General features: G+C 39.6%; 1 protein-coding gene across 25 annotated transcripts in view; it reads right to left on the reverse strand.

The window, feature by feature from the left end:
* TCF4 (transcription factor 4) overlaps window positions 1-26980 on the reverse strand; it is a 366054-nt gene that overhangs the window by 154884 nt on the left and 184190 nt on the right. For 24 of the 25 annotated variants that reach the window (XM_024236137.3, XM_054538007.2, XM_054538001.2 and 21 more), the window contains one exon: window positions 25181-25245. In XM_024236137.3, the coding sequence (XP_024091905.1) occupies window positions 25181-25245 (65 nt within the window). Of the gene's footprint in view, window positions 1-25180; window positions 25246-25348; window positions 25458-26980 lie in introns of those variants that run through there. The other variant, XM_054538010.2, reaches the window with a different exon arrangement.

Here is a 26980-nt window from a genome sequence, read left to right on the forward strand (position 1 = left end):
AATAACCATCAGTTTAAAAATAATATTAGACAACATTTACTGAGCACAGTCTGTAATTTAACACACTCTTATAAGTGTCTTACATACATTAAATTATTTAATCCTCACAAAATCATATGAAAAATGTGCTAATATTAATGAAGAAGGTGCTCACATTATTTAAGACACTCTTCTAAGCATCTTACATACATTAAATTATTCAATCCTTACAAACCCTATGAAGAAGGTGCTGATATTAATGCCAATTAATAGATGAGGAGACTTAGCAAGTTTAAATACCTGCCCCAGGCTAGCCATGTGACTAGTGCAGCTAAGAAGTCTGATTGAAAGGCTACATCCTTCTCCCCTACCCAAGGCATCCATTTAGTGTGACTTTGGTCTCCATATAGTGGAACAGAGCAACCGAATTATGGATTATCTAACATAAAGTCAGACCTTTTCTCTTCTCTTACACATGGTACACAGAAAACTATACTACTTATTATCAGCTCCAGAAAAAAGCCAAAACAGTTTTGACTCGGAAGATTTAAAACTAATCTTTGCTTTCCACACTTGGATGCACTAGCAAGGACAGGTTAATGCAAAGAAGAAAGTGTTCAAAGAGAAGACGTAGGGAACTTGGTCTTTTCAACAGAGGCTGGTTTGAGAACCACAAAAGTTGACTGAACGAAGGTGTCGAATAAGATGTCTCTTACAAAACTAGCCTAGCACTAAAATCATCTCAACATTCTATTTACTAAAGATGTCACACTCTCAGCTGTGTGACATTTTCTGACATACTTCACTTCTATTCATTAGATGACCCTCCCTCTTTCAAATAACATATTTAATCTAATTGTGATTAAATATACCAGTAGCAGTTATTTATATCGAATTATAAATGTAGAAAAGTGTGAAGAACTTATTTCTTTTCTTTAAAAGGTAGCATCTTAGCGGGGGTCGGGTAGGTGGAGGGTGGGAAAGGAAGGCTGAAAAATAAGCAAAACATCTAAATCCACATAATATAGAACACAGAGTAGTTTATTAACTCAACAAGCCCGTTGAGCAGGTTGTACATTGGACAATGTGTCTGCATAGATGAATAAGAAATAGTCCACTGAAGCCTCTGAAGTGTAGGGGAGGAGCTGAAATCTCAGGCAAGAATTACATCTCAGGGTAGCAGAGATGCAGCAGCTTCAGGAGCCCTGAGAAGGGAGTATGTCCCTGGGAAGCAGAGGAGGCCTCCACATCAGAAAGCCTGATTGAGAAAAGCCAGGGGATTCACCAGGAAGAAGAGGAGGAAGGAAGGTGACCAGCCTCCAAGTGCATAGCCATTCCCCAGGAACAACGAACATTTCAGTTTTTTGGGGTTTTTTTGATGGAATAGTTAATTCAGTTAATTACTCGGCTTGATGATCATTTTCAATGCTCTCATTCCAGAATGCTAAAACACAGGACTTAAAATACATAATTAATGATGTCTAAGTCAATCTAGCTGCTATAACAAAATACCAAAGACTGGGTAGCCTAAACAACAAGCATTTACTTCTAACAGTTCTGGAGGCTAGAAGTCTAAGATCAGGACCAGAATGGCTGGATTCCAGACAAGATCCTCTTTCTGGAGGGGTTGGGGAGAGAGAGGGTCTCAGTCTATTGCCCAGGCTGGAGTGCAGTGGCATGATCATGGCTTACTGCAGCCTTGACTTCCCGAGCTCAGCTGATCCTCTCACCTTAACCTCCTGGGTCACTAGGACTACAGAGGTATGTGCCACCACATCCGGCTAATTTTTTTTTTTTCAGTAGAGACAGGGTTTCATCATGTTGCCCAGGCTGGTCTTGAAACTCCTGGGCTCAACTGAGCCTCCTACCTTAACCTCCCAAAGTGCTTGGATTACAGGTGTGAGCCACCACAAGGGTCCTCTTTCTGATTTACAGATGACCATCTTCTCGTGGTATCCTCACATGGAAAAGAGAGAAGGCTGGCTAGCTCTCTTCCTTTACTTTTCTTTCTTTTTTTTTTTTCATTATACTTTAAAGTTCTGGGATACATGTACAGAACGTGCAGGTTTGTTACATAGGTACACACGTGCCATAGTTGTTTGCTGCACCCATCAACCCGTCGTCTACATCCGGTATTTCTCCTAATGCTAACCCTCCCCTGGTCCCCCACCTCTGACAGGCCCCAGTGTGTCTTCCTCTTCTTATAAGGACATTAATTCCTTCATCGGAGGTCCACCCTCATCACCCAATCATCTCCCAAAGGCTTCACCTCCTAACACCATCCCATTGGGGATTAAGGTTTCAACATATGAATTTGGGGAGTGGGGATAGGACACAAACAAGCAGCCCAAAACGATAAGAGTAATGGAAATGTCACGTATGTAATAAATGTCAGTTCTGTATCCTGCAGTGCTGTGCTCATGCCCCACTGTAAGCTGGGACACTCATTCGCATGGTGAAAACACTCCCACTGTGGCCAATCTCAACCTACCAATGGTTTAACAAACAGCCCACGCAATGCCTAAATATTTAAACTATTAACCTCTATCCTTCATACCACAGATTGTGAGTCAGTTTTAGGTCTTAAAAACTAGATTGCTTAAGGAGCTGGTGGGAAAGTAGCGTTTCAGAGCTATTCATTTGAATATTAACCCCAGTTTCCTGTGCGATCTTGAGGATACTTTCCAATCATCTTGCCCTCATTTTTCAATTTTAAAATTAAGTTAGCATTATGTTATTCTTGACATCTTTTCTAATTAGGATCTAACACAAAATATATCTCGATTTTTTTTAAATCACATGTTAATTAACTAAAAAATAATAATTAAGATTCAACTCTCTTCTCACCCCATCAGTCTCAAAGTAAAGAATAGCATGAAATGTCTTGGGAAATCATTATTGAATCTAAAAATGTTATTTACAACAGCATTTAATAATAAATGAATATGTATTAAATTTACATTCTTATTGCATTCACATGAATGAGCTTAAAGATTTCACCATTTTGTTGTTGTTGTTGTTTTTTAAGAAAAAGCTAAATCCAGATTCATATTTCAAAGGTGAAAACACCCAGGTTTGGAGAAATATCACAACCAGGCCAAGGTCTCAGTAAGCCACTGTAACATTAGCTGCACTGACAGCTTTTAAGCTAAGCTTGCTAACTAAGTACAGACCTATGCTGCAATCGCTGAGCCTGCTGCTTTGGCATTCTCAACAACCACAGAGTTCACTAAATATGACCAAATGGTGCTACTGCAGCATAAAGTGTGGCATATATTAAACCACATGTGACAAGTTGGGCTTCTGTGCCTTATGAAATCACCTATGGATTTAAGTGTAGTAGGCAGAAGACAAGTGTAGCATTCAGAAATACAAAGCAAAGGGAAACCAGCTATGTGCACTTACAGAAATTCAAGTTTCTCCCTCAGAAATATCAACAAAAGATGTGTAGAGTATCGGTTTTATACTCAATCCTGCTTTCATTACATTGTATGGAATATAGCAGCAAGAATGGGAGCATCAGGCTACCCAGGTTCTATCTAGTTCCTAGCTGAACCCTGAACAAGTGACTTATGTCTTCTTTTTACTCATTTGTGAAATAAGGAGCTGGACTTGATGATCTTTAAGGTATCAACAAACTCTAGAAGGGTTTTTTTTTTTTTTTAAAAAAAAGGAAACTCTAAGTGATTTACTAACAACTTTGACTAGTACTGGACTAGGTGAGAATAGTTCTGGCTTAGAAAATGGCAAAGTCCCTTGACCTTCCTTGAAAAAGATACCTGACATTTTGGATACAATAAAACAAAAATAATTCTATAGAGAAAAATTTGATAAAAGCTCAGGAATGGAAGTTACTGAACTAGAATATTCCTTCTATATTGGGATATATATTTGCATGCATTTCTCTCCTTCCTCAGTGGGCATTAAGTGTGGAGTTCTGGGAGGGTGAGCTCTATGCATGAATTTTCTTCCTAAAGCAATTTTAATCTTTCAAAGTGATTAAAAAGAACATCACAGCTTTAGTCAGCATTGAAACAAAGAAGTCACTTAGTCACGTAGCCTTTCTCAGTTAAAAGAAAAAAACTTGCTTCCTCCCCTCAGAATTGTATTTCATCACCTATAAGACGCCACTGAATGTCAAAAACATCATTATCTATTTACTGTCAACAGAGGAAAAAAGTTGCCAATTGAATTGGCATACCATAAATTTCTGAGATGTTGAAATATGAAAAAAAAGTCTTAGAATTAATTAAACATGGAAGCCTACGACTTTATCCATAGTTTTCCCAGAACATTGCCCAAAACCATCTTCCAAGGGGAATCATAAGCACGCAGGTGAGTCATGTGTTTCACCTGACCCAATCCTCTCGCTATCCTGATCACCTTGATTTAATACTAAAAAAAAGGAAGTCATTTATCATCTAATAATAAACAGAAATTAAGAAAAAACAGAGTTAACAGAAATTAAGTGTGTACTTCTCAAATGCTTTCTGTATTTATTACTCCCTTCATGTACAAAGAATTTCTGTCTTGTATGTGCTATTTTGGGAGTATGTTAAATATTTGTGATATGGCTAAAGGCTACCAGGGCATAGTCTCCTTCCTCAGTACCTATTCTCATAGTTACAAAACCCTGAAGCTAGAAGGAATCTCATACACTATATAGGCCAAGCCTTCATTCTGCAGAGGCAGAACAGAGCTTTAAGAAACAGCTACTTAGGATTTGAGTCAGGACAAGAACTCAGTTATCTGACCTAGTCTAGGAGGTCAGAACATTCTGCTGAATTCATCTATTATAATCTGTGAGCAACAACTTGGAAAAGGAGTTGCCTGAAATTTCTCTATCTACTTGCCTGAAATTTCTCCAATCAGTTTAATGATGCTACCTTTCTCCAATACTATCCCTCAAATAAGCCCACAACTGTAAAACACTAGAGTATTAAGTCTGAAACAAATTACTTAAGGCTTCTCAGATCTTCTTTTCACCCAGGTTCAATGATGAAGGCTTGTTAAGTTGCAAATCATCAGAGGGGAGAACAATGCAAAGTGAAGAAAGAGTAAAAGCAATTTATCCAATACCCACATACTGTCCCTTTCTAAATCAAATGTTCGAATAAATGCAATGATGTATTTTCCTCCTGATAAACCTAGGATACCACTAAATCACTTCCAAATATAGCAAGCACCCCCATCCTGCAAGCACAGGTGACTCGACCCACACAAAGCCAGCTTGTCGGCATATTGTACCAATCCCAGTAGATGCTCAAATAGAGCTTCATTTGAAGACACTACGACAAGGCAAATAACTAAACATTCAAATTCCCAAGCTGATATTTGTATAATAAACAATCTCCCCATCACAAAGTACACCTTGATATCTCTGGCTTATAGGAAATGTCCCAAAGAGGCAGTCCACGTTACTACAGGGTTGGCCATACATTCCATGCTACTGCATGAGAGATTCTGGAATCTTATGCTAAAAGGGCAGTGGCAGGCCTGGCAGTAAAAGAAAAAGAGTAACCCTCATCCAAACTACACACATCCCAAGCACTACTGTCATTACACAAGCCAAATCAGACATTAATGATGTGATCCAGCATTCAGGCTTCAGTGTAACCCCACCATGAAACACTGGGTCTACCTTGAAAATGAACTTCTCATCCTCTTCCAAGTGCTCAGATGAACTGAAACCCCACGAACCATCACTACCAAGAAATTGCACATCCTACTGGCCTGACTCTTCTGACAGAGAATCTCATGTCTTCCTCTACCAAGAAAGACTCACAGTCACCTTAAAAAGTGACTTTTTGGTCATTACACCTCAGCCCAAGATGGTCAATGGGTTAATATTCTTTTCTGATCTCTTCAATTATGCTGCCTAGAAGTCTGAGGGTTGGCAGGCAGGGCAACCTTGTCAGAGCTGCAGAGAGCTCTGCAGATGTCTCTGTTGTGTTCACTCAAACTGAAAAGGAGAAAAGATGGCCCTCTGACAACAGACAGCTGTCAATTAGATGGCACGCTCGCACTCAGTAGGCCAATGAGCGGCAGTGGAGGTGACAAGTGCTTGGCTAATCAGTGTGCCTATAAAAATCACAGCCCTTCCCTGCGCCACTCACACCAGCACATGAGGTGACAGCATGTGTCGTCTTCAACTGCTCCTGTTCTCCCTACCCCCAGTGTCATCAGTACTGTCAGAAGGCTCAGGTCAATGCAATATGCCTAGAAACAAAAATCAGACCAACAAAAACTGGCATAGGGAAAGAAATCCCTGCAGCAAAATCACCCAAAAAGGGAAATACATTGATACGCTAACCTATTCAGAGCTGGTTCACGTTGATACCGAAAGAAGACAACCCATTAGATGCTGTTAACAAAAATACCATCAGAAAAGAAGAGCCAAAGTTATCCACCTGACCTTTTTCCCATCCTCCATCTTGTCTTTTTCTCCTCTAGCCACCAGGGGGCACTTTGGGGCTAGCTCCTTGAGGACACGGGAGATTCTGAGCCTTCACAAGTACCTCAATATTGGCGGTGGGGTCAGTGGATGGGGATGGAATGAATCAGAAAGTAGAGCTAAAGGAGAAACCTAAGGGTTCTGTAGAGCAGAAAGGTGAGTTCCCAAAATCTTCAGCTCAAATATACCCCTCTAATCTAATCATTAAATGCTGAATTCACTAAGAAACTACCTGAGCCCGACAGATTTTTACTAATGACAAAAAACAACCTCTCTTTCCTCTTTCTCCCTCCCCCTTACCCCCTTTCTCTCTTCCTCTGCCCCCACCCCCTGTCTCACTTCTCTATTGGTTTCTAAAAGAGCAGCTGATTGGAAGTAGAGAAATCAGGAAGAAAAACAAGGGGTGGCAGGGGGATAACTGGTAACTATAGAGTCAAATTTGTGGCTGTCCACCTGCAGCACAGAGACAAAATAGCATCAGCCTGTTTTAGATAAAGATGAATTTGAACAAAATACAAATACACTTAAACTTGACCCTGATTTAGTTGGGACCTTCCATGGTCATTCTATGCCCCAGTTACTTTTATTCAACTCTTCTTCTTCACCTATGCCAAATAAGAGGCCAATCTGCCTGCCATACCCAAAATAAAACCTCCAAATGTTTTTCATAACATAACTTTTTGTTAGATGGTTTCTCTCTTGTCACCCAGGCTGGAGTGCAATGCACGATCTTGGCTCACTTCAGCCTCTGCCTCCCGGGTTCAAGTTATTCTCCTGCCTCAGCATCCCGAGTAGCTAGGATTATAGGCATGAGCCACCACACCCTGATAATTTTGTATTTTTAGTACAGATGGAGTTTCACCATGCTGGCAAGGCCAGTCTTGAACTCCTGGCCTCAGGTGATCTGCCCGCCTAGGCCTCCCAAAGTTCTAGGATTATAGGCATGAGGCACCACGACCAGGTAAAATTACTTTTAAAAAACCACTGAAGACTAAAAAGGTCAAGTGGAAAGGTAGATATCAGGGATTAGAGTCCTTCATCTTTTGCGAGTCAATGAAAGAATTCACAGCAAAGTTCGGCTCCAAGGCTTGTCCAGCCCTGCTCGAGTTCTCAGGGCCCTAGAGGCTCCCACAGTTTCAAGGCAATCAGGCCATCGCTACTGGGTGCCAAAGCTGCAGAGTGTCCACATGGCCACCACCAGCAGCTCATTCCTGGAAGACAAAGCTGCCTTTCTTCAAGGGAAATGTAAGGAGCCATTCAATCTCAATCTGCATTCATGACCAAAAAGCTGGAGCAGTGCCAGAACAGAGCCTGAGACTGGCCACCAACTCTCCAACATCAACACCTACACCACATTAGTCAAACCAGTACAGCAGGCCTTACTCCCAGCGCCTCCCAGGTACCTCCAGAAGCATGCTGGGTCCCCATCCAGGGAGTCCCCATGGCTGCGCTGAATGACTACATTGCCAGAATGCCAGGCCAATCTGCTGAGTTCATTATGGTTTGGGACACACCTGTTCCCTCCTTTGCCATGACTCTTTCAAAGCTATAATACCATCCACTTAGACCCATGGACAGCAAAATATGCCAATATCACACAGCCATGGACATTCAGACCATTTCGTATTCTTTACCACCATTCCAGCTAATACTAGAATGTGTATCTTCTGACCAAAAGCTTTTTCCCTCTTGTGGACTCTTTCCTAAGCATAAAAATCCAAGGAGCACAATCATAATTTCTTGGTCAAATGCCAGTTTGCAATCTACAGTTTCGTAGTTTTCCTAAAATCTCATCAAGTGCTAATTTATTGACTACAACCTTTTATTGTTAATTAAGAAAACAATGTTTACCACAAAAAATAAAATAAAATAAAATTCAAACAATACAGGAGCATGTCAAGGAAAAAGAAATATGTTTCAATATATGAAAGGTAAGGAGGTCATTCCAAGCAGCCCTACTCTTCCCCATGCACAGCTTCATAGCAGAGATAAGAGCAGCTCCCGGAGTGCTGGCTACTCTGCTATCTCCTTAACCATTTGAATTTCTCTTTCACCAGTTGAAAAACCAGCAGGGCTCAACCCTCTGTCATTGAGTCTCCACTGGTCCTGAGCATTTCTGGGGAGACTGGAATATAAGGGGTGCTTCAGTTGAGTAGTAACAGCAGCCACATCACAGGGCCAAAGGAGGCACTGGTTTGCCAATGTGTCCATTTCCTCTTAAAGACTCGGATACACACAGGCACCATTTTTACACTAGAACAGAAAAAAGAGGGAGAGAATCATTTCTAGAGAGGAGGAAGTTATTATTAAGAAAAAGCCTGGGCTATAGAGTATTAGAACTGTGGAAAGGTCTGATGATCCATCCACCCTTTGAAAGTCAAAGTGTAGTTCATGGGATCCTCCCACTCATGGCTCCAAAGTTTTTAATCTCTAAGTTCATTCCACATTTTCTCCATGGAACATGATATAGGTGTGGGCTCATGCTTCTGGCAAATGGGCCTTCTGAGAATCACATCTACTGAAAATACAGCATTGCCTGCCCTAGTAGCCTGGCTCATAGTTTGGGTCTAACCAGAACAAGGGAGGCCTTATCAGTCCTCTGGGGGCTGAAGATAGTCAAGGCTCTCTCTAGTTTCATCAGGGACAACTGACACCCTATCTTACACACTAGCTTCTTAGTTATTGCAAAGCTTTTACATATTTAGGGAGCTTTTCCATCAAAATATTCTGGAATGGCTAGAGGCTCAGACATATTAATGATATCTGCACACATGTGCTTTTTATCCAAGTTCACAGCTCCTGGTCACTGAGGGTAAACAGTGTTATCAGTGATTATTATGGATTTAGTCAAGTATATTTTATTCCTGTCATTTATGAGCACTTGTGTTGGCTGGTATTTACAATGTCGGGATTCTGTCACTTTGGCAACCTTCAGAGACAACATTTTTCCAGTGTTACAGTGACATTTCAAAAACTCAGTATTTACAAGCAAACGACACCCTCTGGCTCTGTGACAGTATGATTCAATGGTAGCTTAACAAAGGGACAATCGTCTAGAAATTTCCTCAGGATGTGTTTCCGGCTGCTGCTGGCTATTACTTCGTGGTCTAGGTGACCTTTTGCTCTTTGGAAGAAAGCGGGTACAAAGACATCAAAGGAAAACGTCCGTGTTCCAGGCTAGGAATTTTACTTGTATTGTGTGGCTGTGTCTGAGCAAGGTCTGCTTGCTGTGTGATGACAACCAACCTCAACATCTCTGAGCCTTAGTTTTCCACTTGCTACAAAGCGGCACTGGGTGCCAGATGATGTCTAGGTCCTTTCTGATTCTAACGTTCTATCTTTAAGGATTTCAATGTTATAAATAAAAGCTAAGTCCACTGTCATTCATTTTTTATGTCCTACAACAAGTTTACAAAATTAAAATCATATAAAGGAAACATGAAGAGGAAAAGCTTGATCTACTCAATGCATCCACTTTTTCCAGTTCTCCCCATCCTCTGCCAAGATGTACCAGGGAGAGTGAAGGAGAATGAAACTTGGGGGATGAGATGTGGCTGGTGTTGCACTTCTCCCCTGAGCTTCAGGGCCAGAAATTTCCACGAGGACCATGATCCTTTTCACCACAACCAGAGAGTACAGGTACCATTGATGGGCAATAGATAGCATGGGTGGTACGCACCATGCTACTGCAACTGGTACTTACTTACAGGAAACATTCAAAATATTCTTTTTTGGCTATGTAAAGACAATGCTCCTGATATACAGATTGCTAGGTTCTTCATATCTCTTTAGAAATGCACGTTTTTTCTTATTGACAGACAGAGGTCTCAGCCTGGTAACTAGGTAAATGCCTCCATGAACGATCCCTAAGTTAATAATGAATAGAGAGCTGGAACCATCTATGAAAAGACTCTGTGGGCTACTTACTATGACACATAGCTACATCAACTTTTTCCAGGGATAAAGAAGTGACAAGGAAAATGGCAAATCTGGATCCAAAGGAGTTTGTTCCCCAGTCCCATCTCTGCTTTCAGAGTGAAAACAAATCTCTCTAAATCTCAGTTTCTTTATCAATAAAACTGGATTAAAAATAATTCCAGCCTCGGCTGGGCGCAGTGGCTCACAGCTGTAATCTCAGCACTTTGGGAGGCCGAGGCGGGTGGATCACGAGGTCAGGAGATTGAGAATATCCTGGCTAACACGGTGAAACCCCGTGTCTACTAAAAATACAAAAAAAATTAGCTGGGCATGGTGGTGGGCACCTGTGGTCCCAGCTACTTGGGAGACTGAGGCAGGAGAATGGCATGAACCTGGGAGGCAGGACTTGCAGTGAGCCGAGATCGCACCACCGCACTCCAGCCTGGGTGACAGAGCGAGACTCCGTCTCAAAAAATAAATAAATAAATAAATAAATCCAGCCTCAGGGGTCATTGGCATGGTTAATTTAAGTAAGAAATTCGCATGGAAGTATTTAAATATAGTAAGTTACATGCTCACATACAATTTGTTACTATTGCTAGTTCATTCATTCATTCACTCATCCATCCTGTGACTCTGGAACAAGCACTTCCTCAGTGCCCCTGTTAGACACTGCAGATAGAGATGGCAAGCCTAGCCCTTGCCCCTAGCCTTTGCCCTTTTCTGGTTGTATACAGTGTGATGATTGTGAGGAAAAAGAAGTGCTCCAGAGGCTTCCTGAGCACAGAAGAGAGGCAGCTCGCTCTGCCCTGGTTATAACATCCAGGGTCCCTGAACAAAGCAGGTGAGTTAGCTGGTAGAACAGATGGAAGGCAAGGAGAAGGGGAGGCAGGGCAAAGGTATTTCAGGTCCGTATAAAGACAGAGAGAACCGTGAAAGAACTCTTGAGGGAACTGCAAGCAGCTCAGTAGGGCTGGAACATGAGACGTGAATGGTGAGTACGAAGGCTGAGGCTAGAGGCAGAAACAGGGGCCAGGCTACCACCATGCTAAGGACAGGCCCCCAAAGCTAAGGAACAATGTTTTGTGAAGACTGTCACTCCAGCAGCAGTGGGCAGGAGGCATGTGAGGGAGAAGGTGGGTAGAGGGATCAGAGCAGCATGGGCAGCCATGGTGGTGACTGGAGGTCTAGGAGGCAGCAGCAGATTTATTGGTATCTTGAAAGCAGAATTGATGAGATCTGGAAACTGAGGACTTTCGGAGATGAGGGAGACCGAGCAGTCTCAGATGGTGGCTGGGAGTCAGTCATCACGCCAAGGGACACAGATGGAAGAACTAATCCAGACGGACTGAAATCCAATCAATGGAATTCAAATTCAAAAGCACGATACCAAAAGTGAATTATCTATTTTTCTCAACTCACAATTTGGTAATTGCTAAATTTTACTCTGGCTTCTTGAAAAATAAATCCAAACACATGTAAGAATATGAATTTGGAAAGTGATAAATACTTCCAAATGTGCTGGCTCACACCTATAATCCCAGCACTTTGGGAGGCCAAGGTGGGAGGATCACTCTGGTCAGGAATTCAAGACCAGCCTGGGCAACATAGCAAGACCCTGCCTCTTAAAAAAAAAAAAAAAAAAGAAAGAAAAGAAAAGTCATAAATACTAAGGCCTCATGGTTACTATACTATTAGCTGAAGTCATCTACCTAGAGAGCATGTCAGGATCTTCAGTGCGACCCAGGGTGAGTTTCCTAATACATATCTACTGAACACAGAAAGTCAGAGTTTGGTAGAATGTATTATTGTTGAATGTTCTAAATGGTCTGATTGCTGGTTAAGGCTCTATAGAGCTGATTTAGGATAACTACATTTTATTTCTAGAGCTATATGTGTAACTATCTAGAGCAAAGATAAAATTATTTGTACCAGTTGGCTAAGGAAGATATATTAGATGGAACTCCATAGGAGCCTCTGATCTTGGCATCTATGAGCTTCTGAAAGGTACATTATAAAATTTTAGAGGCTAGTACAATTACCTAAATCATAATAAGATAAAAACCTACTTCATAATGACATATGGATGGAGACAGTCTAGAGTCCAAAAACTGATAGGGTGTGTGTATTATCTGCAAAAGGAAATTGAGGACATGTTCTTTCGAAATAAATCAAAGAATAATCCCTCCCTCTACACATAAAACTCCAAACTTAAATGTTCTTTCCGGTGACAAATGGCACCCAGGACTTGCACCCTCAAAAAAGACTCAAGCGAGTCTTATGTGGTCGCTAGTTGGGAGTAGCATTCTGGGGAAGAAGTTCATGTTAGTGCCTTCTCTTTGGCTGAGACAGTTACATGGCAGAGATGCAGAAAGACTCCTTGAGGGACGATGTCATAGCAGTGGCAGCTGTTGACATTCTTTTTTGCCACATGTCATTGTCCATACAAATCTTTTACCACCACTGATGTTGTGTTGTACCAGTCACTCTACACATGACAGTTCTGAGCTGCTTAGCTCAGTGTGACAAACAGAATTCACAGTTCAAATGTAATAGATAATATATATTTCCACAGGAGTGAACCACATCCCAGGGAACAAAGTTCAGTTGATGGGACTTCAAAGCAGTGTCAGGGCACAAGTTAAGGTGTATTCCCCAACTTTCATGAGTTTTGATCAAAAAGTTTGTTTACAATTCATAATATATATATTTTTTAATTTTCAATATTTTTCTATATGACAAAACTGAAACCCTTCTAAGACTTTAAATTCTGATTCCCTTAGGGTTTGATATCTTAGTTGTAAGCGATGACCCTCTCTAGGACTCAGCCTTCCATTCCATGAAACCTGGCATCTCTGTGAACCAGCAGTGGGGCACAAAATACCCTGGGAGAACACAGAGTGAGCAGAGTCTCCTGGGCCCAGGTAAGCCCAAGTGGAAAGTGGAACCAAACGACCACTCGCTGACTTGAATCAACATTCCTATCGAAAAAGAAGAACATTCTGCCAGGCGCGGTAGCTCACGCCTGTAATCCCAGCACTTTGGGAGGCAGAGGCGGGTGGATCACTTGAGGTCAGGAGTTTGAGACCAGTCTGGCCAACACGGTGAAACCCTGCCTCTACAAAAATACTTTAAAAAACTTAGCCAGCCCTGGTGGCGCATGCCTGTAATCCCAGCTACTCGGGAGGCTGAAACAGGAGCATCACTTGAACCCAGGAGGCAGAGGTTGCAGTGAGCAGAGATCCTGCCACTGCACTCCAGCCTGGGCGACAGAGCGAGACTTTATCTAAAAAAAAAAAAAAAAAAAAAAAAAAGTTCTTTTTTTTTTTTTTTTTTTTGAGACAGAGTCTCGCTCTGTCACCCAGGTTGCAGTGCAGTGGCGTGATCTGGGCTCACTGCAACCTCCGCCTCCCAGGTTCAAGCAATTCTTGCGCCTCAGCCGCCTAAGTAGCTGGGATTTCAGGCATGCATCACCACACCTAGCTAACTTTTTGTATTTTTAGTAGAGACGGGGTTTCGCCACGTTGGTCAGGCTGGTCTTGAACTCCTGTCCTCAAGTGATCCACCCACCTCGGCCTCCCAAAGTGCTGGGATTACAGGCGTGAGCCACCATGCCCAGCCCAAAGAAGGAAATTCTTTATTTAAACATGTAACTATTTTCTATCCTGACTGGTTGTCAATACTGCTACTGCAAGACAGACATGGTGGTGTGTACCTACAGTCCCAGCTACTCAGAGGGCTGAGGTGAGAGGACTGATTCAGCCCAGGGGTTTGAGCCCCACCTGGACAACATAGAGAGACCCAATCCCCAACAACGCCACAAAAAAAAAAAAAAAAAAAAAAAAAAGAGTATCACTGCTTGATTTTCAATTTTCTACCTTCTCTATAGCAGTCATCACCTCATATTTATCTGTGACTTGATCCTATGAAATCATCTACTTTCTGACTTTCAACAGAGAGTCTTTTCTCTGACTCTATGTTCACTTTGACGGCAGTATTCACCTCTAACCACTCCCTTGGTCCAGTTATACACAGTTCATCTGAATAGCACAAAATATTGTTTTGTTTTGTTTTTTTTACTAAGAAACTATAGATAAGGAACCTGCTTATTGTCTTATAACAGTGTGTGTGTGTTTCATATATATGGACATACGTAATTCAGATATATACGATATATACACATATATGTTTCCCATATAGTGGGCAACTTGTCTTTTTGGATTTTTTTCTATGAAAATATAAAGCAAAGAAATTCTTCTTGGTTAAATCACTATATATTGGCATGATTAACTCACATGAAGACCTATACAGATACCTTACATAACTTAAAATAAGTTTAGGCTCACATTTTTATATCGGTAAATATTTTACTCTTATTCCTTCTTTGGATAAAAAACTATTTTGCAGACATCTATTACTGACTCAATCTTCAACAAGTATTAAGACTGTTGGCTGGGTGCAGTGGCTCATGCCTATCATCACAGCATTTTGGAATGTCTAGGTAGAAGGATGGCTTGAAGTCAGGAATTTGAGACAGCCTGGACAACAACGTGAGACCCTGGCTCTACAAAACATAAAAAAGTTAACCAGGCATGGTGGTATATGCCTGCAGTCCTAGCTACTCAGGAGGCTGAGGAGGGAGGATTGCTTGAGCCCAGGAGTTCAAGGTTGCAGTGAGCTATGACTGCACCACTGCACTCCAGCCTGGGTCATAGAGTGAGATCTCGTATCTCTTATTTTCTTAAGAGTAAGTGTTAAGTTAGTTAATCCAATAGGAATTCATCTGCATATGCTTTGTATGGACTACTAACTCATTTCCTCTTCATATTACTTCCTATTCTACCATTATGAAGATCAAATGGATCTCAAAGAAGTTTGTAAAAATCACAAGCCACAACGTGAGTTATAAATTTGACCCCAGTTTTGTAACCTTTGCATGTATTTATTTAATAATCACTTCGGAGTTAAAGCTGCATGTGTGGGTCCTTTCCCTTTGATTTTATTCTGGTCAGATTCTCAAAATGTTTGCTTCATGCAATTTGCATCATTTTTTTAATATGTAAAGATGAGGGGAGAAGGAAAACAAAAGTGAGAATGGATGAAAGTAACTTACCCTCAAAGTATGAGGAAAGCTAGCTACTCAGCTAAATAAAAATAACATATTTAGTGATTGGTAATATAAGAATAAAATGAACTCACTTGGGTCTCAAGAGGTCTGCAATATGATCTTTGCAAAAGGTAGCTCGCCAATTTAATTGAGGCAGGAGTTATTTAATTTTTTTACAGGTATAGTTTTCAATAAAACTACATATGCCTATAATACTGCAATGGCAGATGTGTCTCGATTATTAGAGGTGGGCTCGAGGGAATACATACAATGGATCTTGAAATCCGTAAGCAGCTGTTTGCAGGGGGCTGAAATGATGGCGAGGGCATTGTTCCACACACACACATGTTCTTTAAGTGCACCAATATTTTGTTATTTTACTGCAGGTGTATTACAGAGATGAAATTTAATAACTTACTGTATACAATGCCAATAAAACTGAACAGATTCAGTGCCCTGCTGTTCATTATCATGGTACAAATGAGCTCAGGATATTCTGTGTGCTTGCACAGTAAAACCCCAACACACAGTGACTCCCCCATGTACAGAACTCTAGAGGGTGGGTCCTGCCTAAAAACCTCAATGATACTCCTACATAATTATTCCGAAGCACAGAATTGTTATTGTCACAAATGCACATAAACATGGCTTTGAAAATAACATATATCTGGTATTTAAGTCATAGAAATTGTTCATTGGAAGATGTCTTCTAAAAGGAGAGGAAAATAGAAATAAAGGATATGTAGCTTTTATTAAGAACCCTAAGAATGTTAACAGTGATAATATATTCTATTCAACGAGATCTGGTGAAGTGCCGGGCGAAAGTCGCTCTCCCGCCAAAATATAACTTTGCCCTTTGTTAAGTACAAGAAATGTCTGATGAAAATAAGTGCCATACTATGAAAAAAGCAACATTTGCATGTTGGAAATGCTAAGGCAAATGCAAAGACATATTCTTGCCGGTTTCAGTTTTCTCCTCCCCATGAAACAACTACTATGAGATTAGAAAATAACACGCTGAACATGAAAGGTCCATGCTTTAGGAAGCTCAGTTGATCTGTGAGTGAAAGCACATGTAAACAAACCCACGTCAATATCCAAAGAGCGCACACAATTTTTCAAAGAATGGGGTGCTTCAATTCTAAGCAGGTTATCACTATCAGGTGCGGCAGCAGACTCAACGATATATGCTTCTTTTCTAAAGTCTTTTTTTCTGAAGTCCTTAATAAGTCCGTTACTTCAGATTACAGGCTTCTGTTGCTATCTTTCAGTGTTGCCAATATTTTAATTTGGGGGTTCAGTTTTAAAGAGTTTCACTAAAATCTCTCAATAATAAAATAATAACAAGCATAACCTTCAATAAAGAAATATTTCTGTCATTTCACATTGAAACACTGTCCTGATGTTGAATTTTGAGTATACTGCCTTTCTTACAGAAGGAGGCTATGGAGCTACACTGATCTCTACATGATATGTAGATACGTTTCAACATTAAATTATATCAGATACACCTCAGCATTAAATCAATTATTTGTTTAGTCATTAATTGATTTTTCCCCTTTGTCTTTACACCTATCAGAAATATAAAGATGAAGAATTGTAGTCCTAATTGCTAGAAGCTATTTAAAAAATGCTTAATGGTTTTCATAGGAAAAGAGAAGTTAATCCCATGATCCTGGTGAAATTTCCATTTGGATACTAGGAGTCCATTTCTTTGGTGTTTCATAAATCATCTCAAAGCAATTTCAATGGCTTTTTATGCACTAACTGCCCGAACTGTTGTTGTATAAAACTTGCCTATGCTCCTAGCACATATTCTGTTGTTTCATATATTTTACTTGAGGGCTAAATGCCATAATTGAAAAATTATTGGGGCATATTTAAGAACCTGCTAAAGGTATTGTTTCAGAATCTCGCTGTATGTAGCTCTTGTGTTTTTGGAACAATAATGTGATCTATAATGAATCCAAATTTATATAATAGCAAACCATATTCTGCCTACATTGCACAAAAAGCAAAGCCAAAATATAATCTATACATTTTTAAGAAAGTGTTCACGCTGTTGCTAAAATGTGAATTGGCATATTCCACCCCAGCCTTTTCACAGGAAATCCTCATTGGTTTTAAGGAAATTGCACATGCTAATTCCGAGGATGTTACTGAATAGATTATTCATATAATCTTTTTTTTTCCCCCACTTAAGGCTGGGCAGTCAGGAACGATGCGATCTGCCCTCCACCATGCCTTTCCCTACCGACTGCTCAGAGTTCTAGCTAACCCTGAACAGAGCTGAGTGCAGCTACTCTGTTGTAGATACTGTGTCAGGCCCAGATCCTCCAGTGGGCCTGGAATCAACCAGACAGGGTTTTCTAGATGAGAACTAATATGGACTTCTGAGCCTAAAAACTCCTTCATGGGCTTAAGTAGCAGGGAACCCAAGCTGGAAAGCACTGGCTTTGAAACAAAACATCTTAGAGTTCAGAGTCTGGCTCTGAAACTTACTTGAAGCAAATGATTTGAGGTCTACTTGCTTTACTTCTCTGAGCATCCCTTTCTTAATTATTAAGGGATGATAATATTAACCAACACAGAGATTTATATTGGCACCTAATACTAGTTACCCATGCTTCCTCTAGATTAAGCACAAACTATCTTTTAGAAATTCACTCATTTTGACATTCACTATCAACCATGTCTGGACTGTGCAGGGATTATTAGCGGATCCCTGATAGTGCAGCTTCACAGAGCATCACAGCAACCCCCTCGAGTCGGTCAGTCAACTACTGATGATCAACCTCGTGAGATGTTTACTAGCAATTATAGAGTGGCAATGTGAGAATCAGAGAAACACAGCTAGGGGCACAGAGGTTGTTTCAAGGTTCCAAATTTCACCAAAAGAATACTGAAGTTTAGTTTACAAGGAAACATGCCTATAATTACCTCCCTCCTCTTACAATTAAAGCCTCTCTGACCATCAGCCTGAGCCATAACTACTTTTCTTATCAATATAACTTAAGAGATTTCAAGAATACTTTAATGCTTCCAACATCCTCCAGGTAAGGAAACATATTAAAACATATTAAACGTATTAAAAACAGTAATTGTTATATAAAATACGAAACATGAAACTGATAGTGTTAAAATGAATGATGAAAGAAACTGCCCTTTTATAGAAGAATACTAGCTATAAATGTGGAAGGAATGATGGAATTTTAAAAGAATCACCAGTTTGAAGTCTTCAGTTGAAATAACTGATTCAGGCAAGGGTCATCAACGTGTGCTAAAACTATTCGGTCAAAGGTTGTTGGGAAAAAGGGGTATCTGTCCATTGCTAAAGTATCAATACAAAGATTATTTGTTAATTGCAGATGGGGAACGGTTCCTTTACAATGGAACAATCCAGTGGTCACCACTTTTGCCAAGTGATTAAAGTTAGCATTACCAACAGCGGCATAGCTCAATATTCTGTTGGAATGTAATTTGATGCACACAGCACCCTCAATGAAGTACTCCAGCAAAAAATGTTTAACCTGAGCCTGCATAAATCTTTAGAACTAATTTTAAATTTGTAGGCAAAACAAGTGATGAACAAAATTAAACAGCACCACAAGGAAAGGAAATCTAATAATTCTAGAAAGGAGAATGTTTTATAGGACAGTTGGCCCAGTCTCTTTAAAGTCACTATCATTCAAACCAACCAACAAAAAAATTACTTGGGAAAATCCCCTAAGCCCAGAAGTTTGAGTCCAGCCTTGACAACATAGCAATACCCCATCCCTAAAAAATAAATTATACAATTTAAAAAAGAATACAAATCGAGGAACAGCTCTAGTTTAAAAGAAATTATAAAGAGACGTAGAAATCAAATGCCACACGTAAATGGCATTTTAGTTGCCTTTTTTAAAAAAAGCTACTGAAGACATTTGCATGAGGACAACTGAAGAAATCTGAATATGGACTGAGATTAAGAAACTATTGTTAATCTCTTTAGGGATAATAACAGTATGTTAGTTAGGCAAATGTCTTATTTTTAAGAGATATGTACTGAAAAATCTATGGGTGCATTCTTATTAAATCTGCAACTTAAAATGGTTGGTTCACTCAAAAATATGTATCCTTATACATATTATACATACACACAAGAAAATACTGTATAACAAATACAAACAACTGTTTAACCTAAATAGCAGGTATGTGGCATTCATTTTATTATTTTTTCAACTGCTCTGGATGCTCAAAAATTTATGCTATGTAAGGTTAAAAATAAAAATAAATAAATAGAGCTCGATTTTCTCCGTTAATATCCAGGAAGCTGCTGGTGGGGTTAGAGGGGAAGGTATACAAAATCCCTTGGTTTTTCTCCTGAGTATCTAACACACCACTACAGGGTCAATAAGTATTTCTTAACCAATGCAATGAAAGAATGGACCCATTCTCCCCTTTGATAACTACTGGCTGACTTTTGAAAGAAGGGTATATACCCATAACAATCCCCCAAAATGAATAAGCCGCTGCCTGAAGAAAAATACCGCTCAGGGACACAGCTGCGATGACATATATACTGCAAACTTAGGCCCTGTGATGTCTGAAACTGTCACAATTTAAAATATCCTGTCCTACCATTCACACTGCTACATTTCAATGTTCGGACCAGGATGCTGACCTTTGGTTCCAACAACACCTCTGCCAGAACCACAGATCATCTATAATTCTCTCATTCAGGCCTTTCCAGATATACAGGCCTAGAACGGTGAAGTCACCAGGTGAATGAGACGATTCAACCCCCCAAAAAGTCAGAGTGGGTGTCTCTCCACAGTATGACTTTGGTGTCCTTCCAGAGCCTGCACAGCATGTCAGAAGGAAGAGCTTCCAAAGGACTTTTTTGGGAGAGTGCAGTTTTCTGGTTTTCGTAGGCATGAAAAAGATGCTCACAATATGGTTCATGTACATTGCTATTCAGACCTTACTCCCTCAAAATGGCTTCCAAAAGTGATGCTGAGGAAAGAAACACTAGGTCATTGCAATTTTTGCCCTGCTAGGCACATGGTACACATTCAAGATAAAGCAGACATGGTCCCTGCCCTCCAGGAGTTTACAGAATCCTGTGGAAATCAGCATGCAACAAACACATAAAAATGATGGCAAATTTGAAAAAGCATGACGAAGACAGGTGCTAAAGGCCCTGCAAGGGAGAGCTTCCCAGGAAGGATGCATAAGACCTCGATGGATGTGCTGAACACTCAGGATAAACACTTAGGCATCTTAGCAAATTAAAAAGCGATGTGTATTTCTCCTTGCGCAAGGCCTAATTGGCCTAAATTGCCAATTTCGTAATAGACAAAATAATTTTGTACGGTTTTTGCTTACATCCTATTTTGACTTTGGATAAGAAAAACTAAAAGAGGCCAAAAGTTTAGAATTAAGTCATTTGTAATACCTATTGAATCAAAAGTAAAAATAACAAGACAAAGAAATCAATTCTGAAATGTGAAATTCATTTTGGAATCAACTACATGCTTAATTTCAATGAACCAAAAATGAGCAAGCCTATGGGCAAACTAAGTCACATATAAAGAAAATCCGTTTCCTCCCTGGTTTCCAAGTTTGTGGAAATTAACAACAATCTCCTAGATTAGGTCTAATTCTTAAATTCCATTAGTCATTTTAAGATGTAAACATTAAATAACTGTATCAGCAAAGTCCTATTTGATCACTTGCTGAGGAAGAAAAAAGAATTTGGATGAGGTTAAAGCCTTGGACTTCACTAGAGAAAACAAGATATGGGCTGGGACATTCAGTTGTGGAATTCTATATAAAGATTTCAAGATTTTCACTGTATCACTAATTTTCACCGCCTTTTAAATGAAGTTCATATGCAATATATTTCCATGCCTTGAATAATCAAATTAATGCAAAGAGCCTAAAAGCATTTTCAAGGTCAGTAGTAATGCCATATGTTGAACACAAGTCATTAATACAGAGTATATTTCTGCAGAACATTCTAGGAAATGATAAAACCTAGCTGCACATTAGAATAACCTGGGGAGTTGTCAGAAAAGCACAGGCCCAGCTCACAAGATTCTAATTTGATTGGTCTCAGGCAGCTTTCTTTCTCTCTCTCTCCCCATCTCTCTCTCTCTCTCTTTCTCTCTCTCTCTCTTGCGCGCGCACACACACACACACACACACACACACAAAATACTAATAATAAAACCATGGCTTTAGATCTGGGCTATATCCCGAAAGAAAATACAAACAATTCCTGATAATCAACTCTAAACTTCCATTTAAGAGGAGAACTAATAATAAGTATTTGTTTTGATATCATCTCATTAAAAAAAAATAGATTTTAGCAAAATTTAAAAGTTTGCAAATCACCCAACACTCTATTCAAAGCAGCAAAAGAAGCCAAAACAAATGACATTTTTTCCCTTCTGGCATTTGCAATGATGCCCATTAAGTATTAGTTATTGGCTATTATAGTATTAAGGTTGGACTATCTTGCAAAAAACTTTATTCACACTCATTTTCATTTCTGTCAGACTTTCCATTATAAATTTTATTTTCTCTGCCAGTTAAAAGGAGTATGAGGTTACAATTTGGCAAGAACATGTTAAGCTGGGTGTGATTTCTGTACCCCAATATGATTTAAATTAGTTTTGTCATATTTAGTAAGAACTCAAAAAAGTTCGTTTGGCTACTTTTGCTTATCTATTGATTCACTTTCGACACGATTTTAAAAGTCTCAAAAAGTCATCATGTTTATTTCTGATAATTTCACGTGAAATGCATTAATGAAATAATATTATCCCATTACTATTTTTTAATGAAAACAACTTAATTGCTAATAAAGAACCTGCCGGCTTCCGTTCTTCTGCTAAAATATATCCATTTAAAAAAGCGTCATATGTCCATCAGTATTAGTGTTAAATCCTTAGGAGGAATCTAAAATGTGTATCTATTTTTTAACTTGATATATTTCTGAAACAACACACATCTCACAATAATAATGTATTCCTCCAGGACAGCGCTTTACTACCTGTTGCTTACCACCACTCTGTCTCTACACCAAACAAAAGGCTATTGGGACTGGAAGAAGCATGTTTCCATATAGCACTGCTCACCCCTTTAAGTCCATAGGATACACTGTTATAATACAATAAAGCAGCTTTTGGAGCTCCTTAGGGCACACCATCTAAAGGTTTCCTATTCCGTATCTCAATCATGTAGTAAACAGAAGAAAACAAAAGCCTCCCCTCCACGAATCACTCACCTTGTCACACAGTGGGGAATCATTTCAGCTGTGATCTGCTATTTAGACTTGAAGCCCAAGATACTGAGATTTTGCCTTTCTCTTTGGTTTGCATAGCTGGTGTTGTAGACAGGGATTCAAATAACAATACGGCACAAGAGAAACTGATTCACTGGAAGACACACTATGGTCTGTTCTATTCTCAAATTTCACAGAAAGCAAATTCATCCTCTGTACATTTTTCATCTTCAGTCCCTATTTCCCTCTGTCAGCAAATTTCCAAAATTTCACTTTTATTTATCCCTAAGTAATCACACTGTTTATGGAGATTGCTGCGACCACGCTAAGCACAGAGATAGTAGACTCTTGCAAGACTCACAACCATGAAGCACAAATTAAGAATGAAGGAATCTCCACACTCCACGGCTATATTACAAAGGCTTTTTAAGAAAAGCATATGCAGTCATAGTGCTATATACAAAAGAATTTTCCTGGACATTAATGCCTCAAAACGAACCTCCCAAGGCCCAGAAATTCAGCCATCACACGCCAATCCATTCACCTCTCTTCCACCCTCTGCCCCTTTCCACTTCTCACCTTGTGTTTGAAAAAAAAAAAAAATTAACTTCAGTTTCACCCGAGGGAAGTATTCCCCACAAACGGAGAAAGGAGGGTCTGTGTTCTGCACATACACAGACAGACTCACACGGTCTGGATGATGCTTTCACAAGTTAAGGGGCCTCACGCTTACTCAGCAGAGGAAATCTTTGTGTCTGTGAGGAATCACGCCAATTCCTATTAGTAAGAAAGGATACAGGGGCGAGGAAGCCTATTCTCTCAATGACCAGAAAAAGGGGCCCAGCGAAAACAGAGACCTCTGCCATGACCATCTGCAGAAAGGAAGGATGTTGTCAACTTTCTTCTCCCCAAAACTCTAATGACCTCCGCCTTGACCCTCAGAAACCAGACCCACAGGAACATGCTCTTCTGCAGGAACTGAGAGCTTTACACCAGAGACACAGCACTCAGAGGCTTGTCGCCCAGGCTATCTAGCCCGAACATTTGCACTCACATTCCAAAGATGTTTCCGTTGCGCTGGAATGGCTGTAAATTTCTTTCCTGCAGAATTCTTTCCAAACAAACTGCCATGAACTGCACTCCGGCAGGAGCTCTTAACCAAGCACTGTTCACCTCAATGCAACAAATCTTTCAGATGCCGAATATGACTGAATTGGTGGCTGGGCCAAGGGAGTAAACTTTAAAAATGCAAATATATACAGGGAAAAAACAAACACACCAACCCACCAGAAGTCGTACCTTCCTATGTCTGGTACGTAAAGAAAACTTTCCTCATAGGCTCGATTTAATTACAAAAACAAAACTTTGCTTACATTTTTCAGGGGTATATTAAATGGGCTGTTTAAAAAAAATTAAAATAGATTTTTTTCCCCATTAAGAACATCAGAGGGTGAGAGAGTTCAAGAGAGTAAGCATCCCCTTTCCAGCATTTAAAAAAAAAAAAAGTACATTTTGTTTGGGTGAATAATAAAAACAGTAGAGAGTTCTGAATATTAAAGAGGATTATTAAATTCCATCAAGAGTTTTCCAAAGTAAGAAACCAATGCACTTATAAAAAGGAAGTATAAATTTTTTAAAAAGATTTTAAATACATGATTAATACTGATATTGAACTGAAAAAGAAAGCATCTATAAAAACTCAATTGTCTTGAAACAAAGCTTATACTTTTAGTTATTGATAGTATTTTTAGAAATAGCCTCTCTCTGGAGAGTTTAAAGTATACAAATGCAGAGTGCCCAGAGACACAAACACACACATGCTATACCTTTGTATTACACTGGCATTTTATTATTTAATTAAAGTACTCTTATTTTTCTAGCTCACGCATGCTTCCCTTGAGACGGCTTTGCTGTTAGCCTGCTGGCCTTGACTTCCAGCCAAAAACAATTCAGAAACAAAAAGGGACAACAAATCATATTTTCACAGACATTTTTATCCCTCAATACAACCCTGTTTTCACACAACATCATACAGCCCCTATGAAAACTATAATTTAGGGCAATAGCCACCCGAAACCCAGGGTCTGACACATGACTCCGCGAAGTATTTCCTGCGTAAGAAATTCTTAAGTTCTTAATTGCAAATAAACTCTTTTGATAGAACCACTTTCACCGACATTGCTGGTTTGCAAACAGTGCCACTGGTACCGGCTGATGGATTAAAAAATAAAAACAAGCCCATGAATGTAGTTCTGATACAGCAGCGATCTAAAGATGAGGTGTTTATTAGTTCTAAGCTCTGTGTTATTTCATTACTTAAAGAGAGAACCATCATCTGACTTGCCGGTGCATCTTTGGTGTCACAGTTTAAAATGCATCGTCTAATTTAGAAAACAAACTGATTTACCAGGTTAATCCTCTCAATCCTTCCGCAACAGAGATTCTCACTTACCTGGTGGCAACCCTGTAAGTTTGATTCTCTCCCATAAGATGAGTATGAGCCCCTTTCTGTTTTACCTGCCAAGAGAAACGACAAAAAAGTGTAAATTGTGTTTTTCCTTAAAAAAAAAATCTCCTCCAGGTAACAGACATCTACTGCTCTTCCCCGATGTTTACATACGTAAAGTAGGCACTACTGGCAATGTATGCAAGCAAGAGAGGGAATAACACTTCCTCACTCTGGCTATGATAAACTGGAAAAAAATATCCTTCATTCCTATTCTTAGCCAAACTGCTCCACACTTCCAAAAACTGTCATTCCAATGGCCTCCACTTTCTCTAACAAACAAATCGTAACTCCTTATTTTCACTTTCTCTTGCACAAAATTTAAACAATTTCATTTTTATTTACACAGCAGGCAAATTATCTATGTAATGACCCTAGCCTAGTAATTCCCATTGATTATATTGACACTTAATGGTGAGGCCAAAACTAATCAATCACAGGCTCTCCAGATGGTGAATTTAGCAAAGAAACTATTCAAAATTCTGAGTCTCTCTCTCTCTCTTTTTTAAAAACTCCCTTTCCCAGGAGTGAACCCCATCATGATCAAGATGATGATGGAATTTACATTTGGGAAACAGGGCTTTTAAAAAATTGCCTACTCTGAACCCAAGTTCAGATTCCACCAATAGACCCAGCAGGACAAGGGATCATGGAATGTGAATGTCTTGTTTCAATTCTAACAACCCAATTTTTATCTGTAGACTGCTCTACAGAGATCTATAGACCCTTTGATGCTATTTGGCCACATCTAAGAATAAAATCAAGGGTGTTCATTTGTTTCTTTTTAAAGTTTAACCCCAATAATCACTAGGGAAGATAATGAAATCACATTACAAGAGATCTAAGCAGCAGAGTCCAGACAGTGACATGTGGAGAATCATTGTAGAAATCTGTCCATACCAGAACATTAAAAGAGGCTAAAAGAGGCAGGCAGGTGCCTGAGACCCCACCTCACTCAAGTCTAAAGGATACTTCTTTCGTCAAGACTGGAGCTTTACAGTAATTGTACTTGATACATAGGACTACAGTATTCTTTTTTCCAACGGGAAAACCCTAAACTTGTATTTTGAGAGGCTGAATAGATTTCCTTCTGAAGTTTACAACCCCCAAGTTTTCCCCTCTCCACTCAACACGAATGCTAAAAGTAACAGTAGTCTTTTTATCTTTTAGGTCAATGGCAATGGCAATGTTATTAGAGTATGCCTTCCTGACACCACACAGAGAATGTATCTTTGATACATTTATATCCATAAATTTTTCTATGTGGTCAAAAGGGTATCCTGTATCCAAGTCATTACATATATAAAATGGACGGTGGTTTTCAAAGAAAGCCAACCCTAAGTCTTAAAATTAACCCCCTGTTTCCCAGTATTAACTTTTCTACTGATTTTAATGAATCTTAAAGTTGGGAAAACACCTCCGCCCCATTTCTGGTCTAGCGCTCAGTGCAAAGTATAAAATCAATGCCCATATCAGTTTCAATTTCAGTGAAACAAGACACCATCGCACAGACTGTCAGTCTTAGAAGATCTAACAGAATAACTTCCATTGTATGAGGATTTTACACTGAAGAAAAGATACATTTATACTTGTATCAGCAGTGTGAATGGTCACAAAGACAAACTTACTCATCTGTGTAGGTCAAATTTAAGCTACTTATACCCTTTAACTTCTCTCTATAAATATTACTAACAGAAAAGGTTCGACCTTCATGAGCTATCAAAGGATGCATGTCCTTCCTTAAGC

The sequence above is a fragment of the Pongo abelii genome, chromosome 17 (genome assembly GCF_028885655.2).
Source record: "Pongo abelii isolate AG06213 chromosome 17, NHGRI_mPonAbe1-v2.0_pri, whole genome shotgun sequence".
Taxonomy (NCBI): Eukaryota; Metazoa; Chordata; class Mammalia; order Primates; family Hominidae; genus Pongo; species Pongo abelii.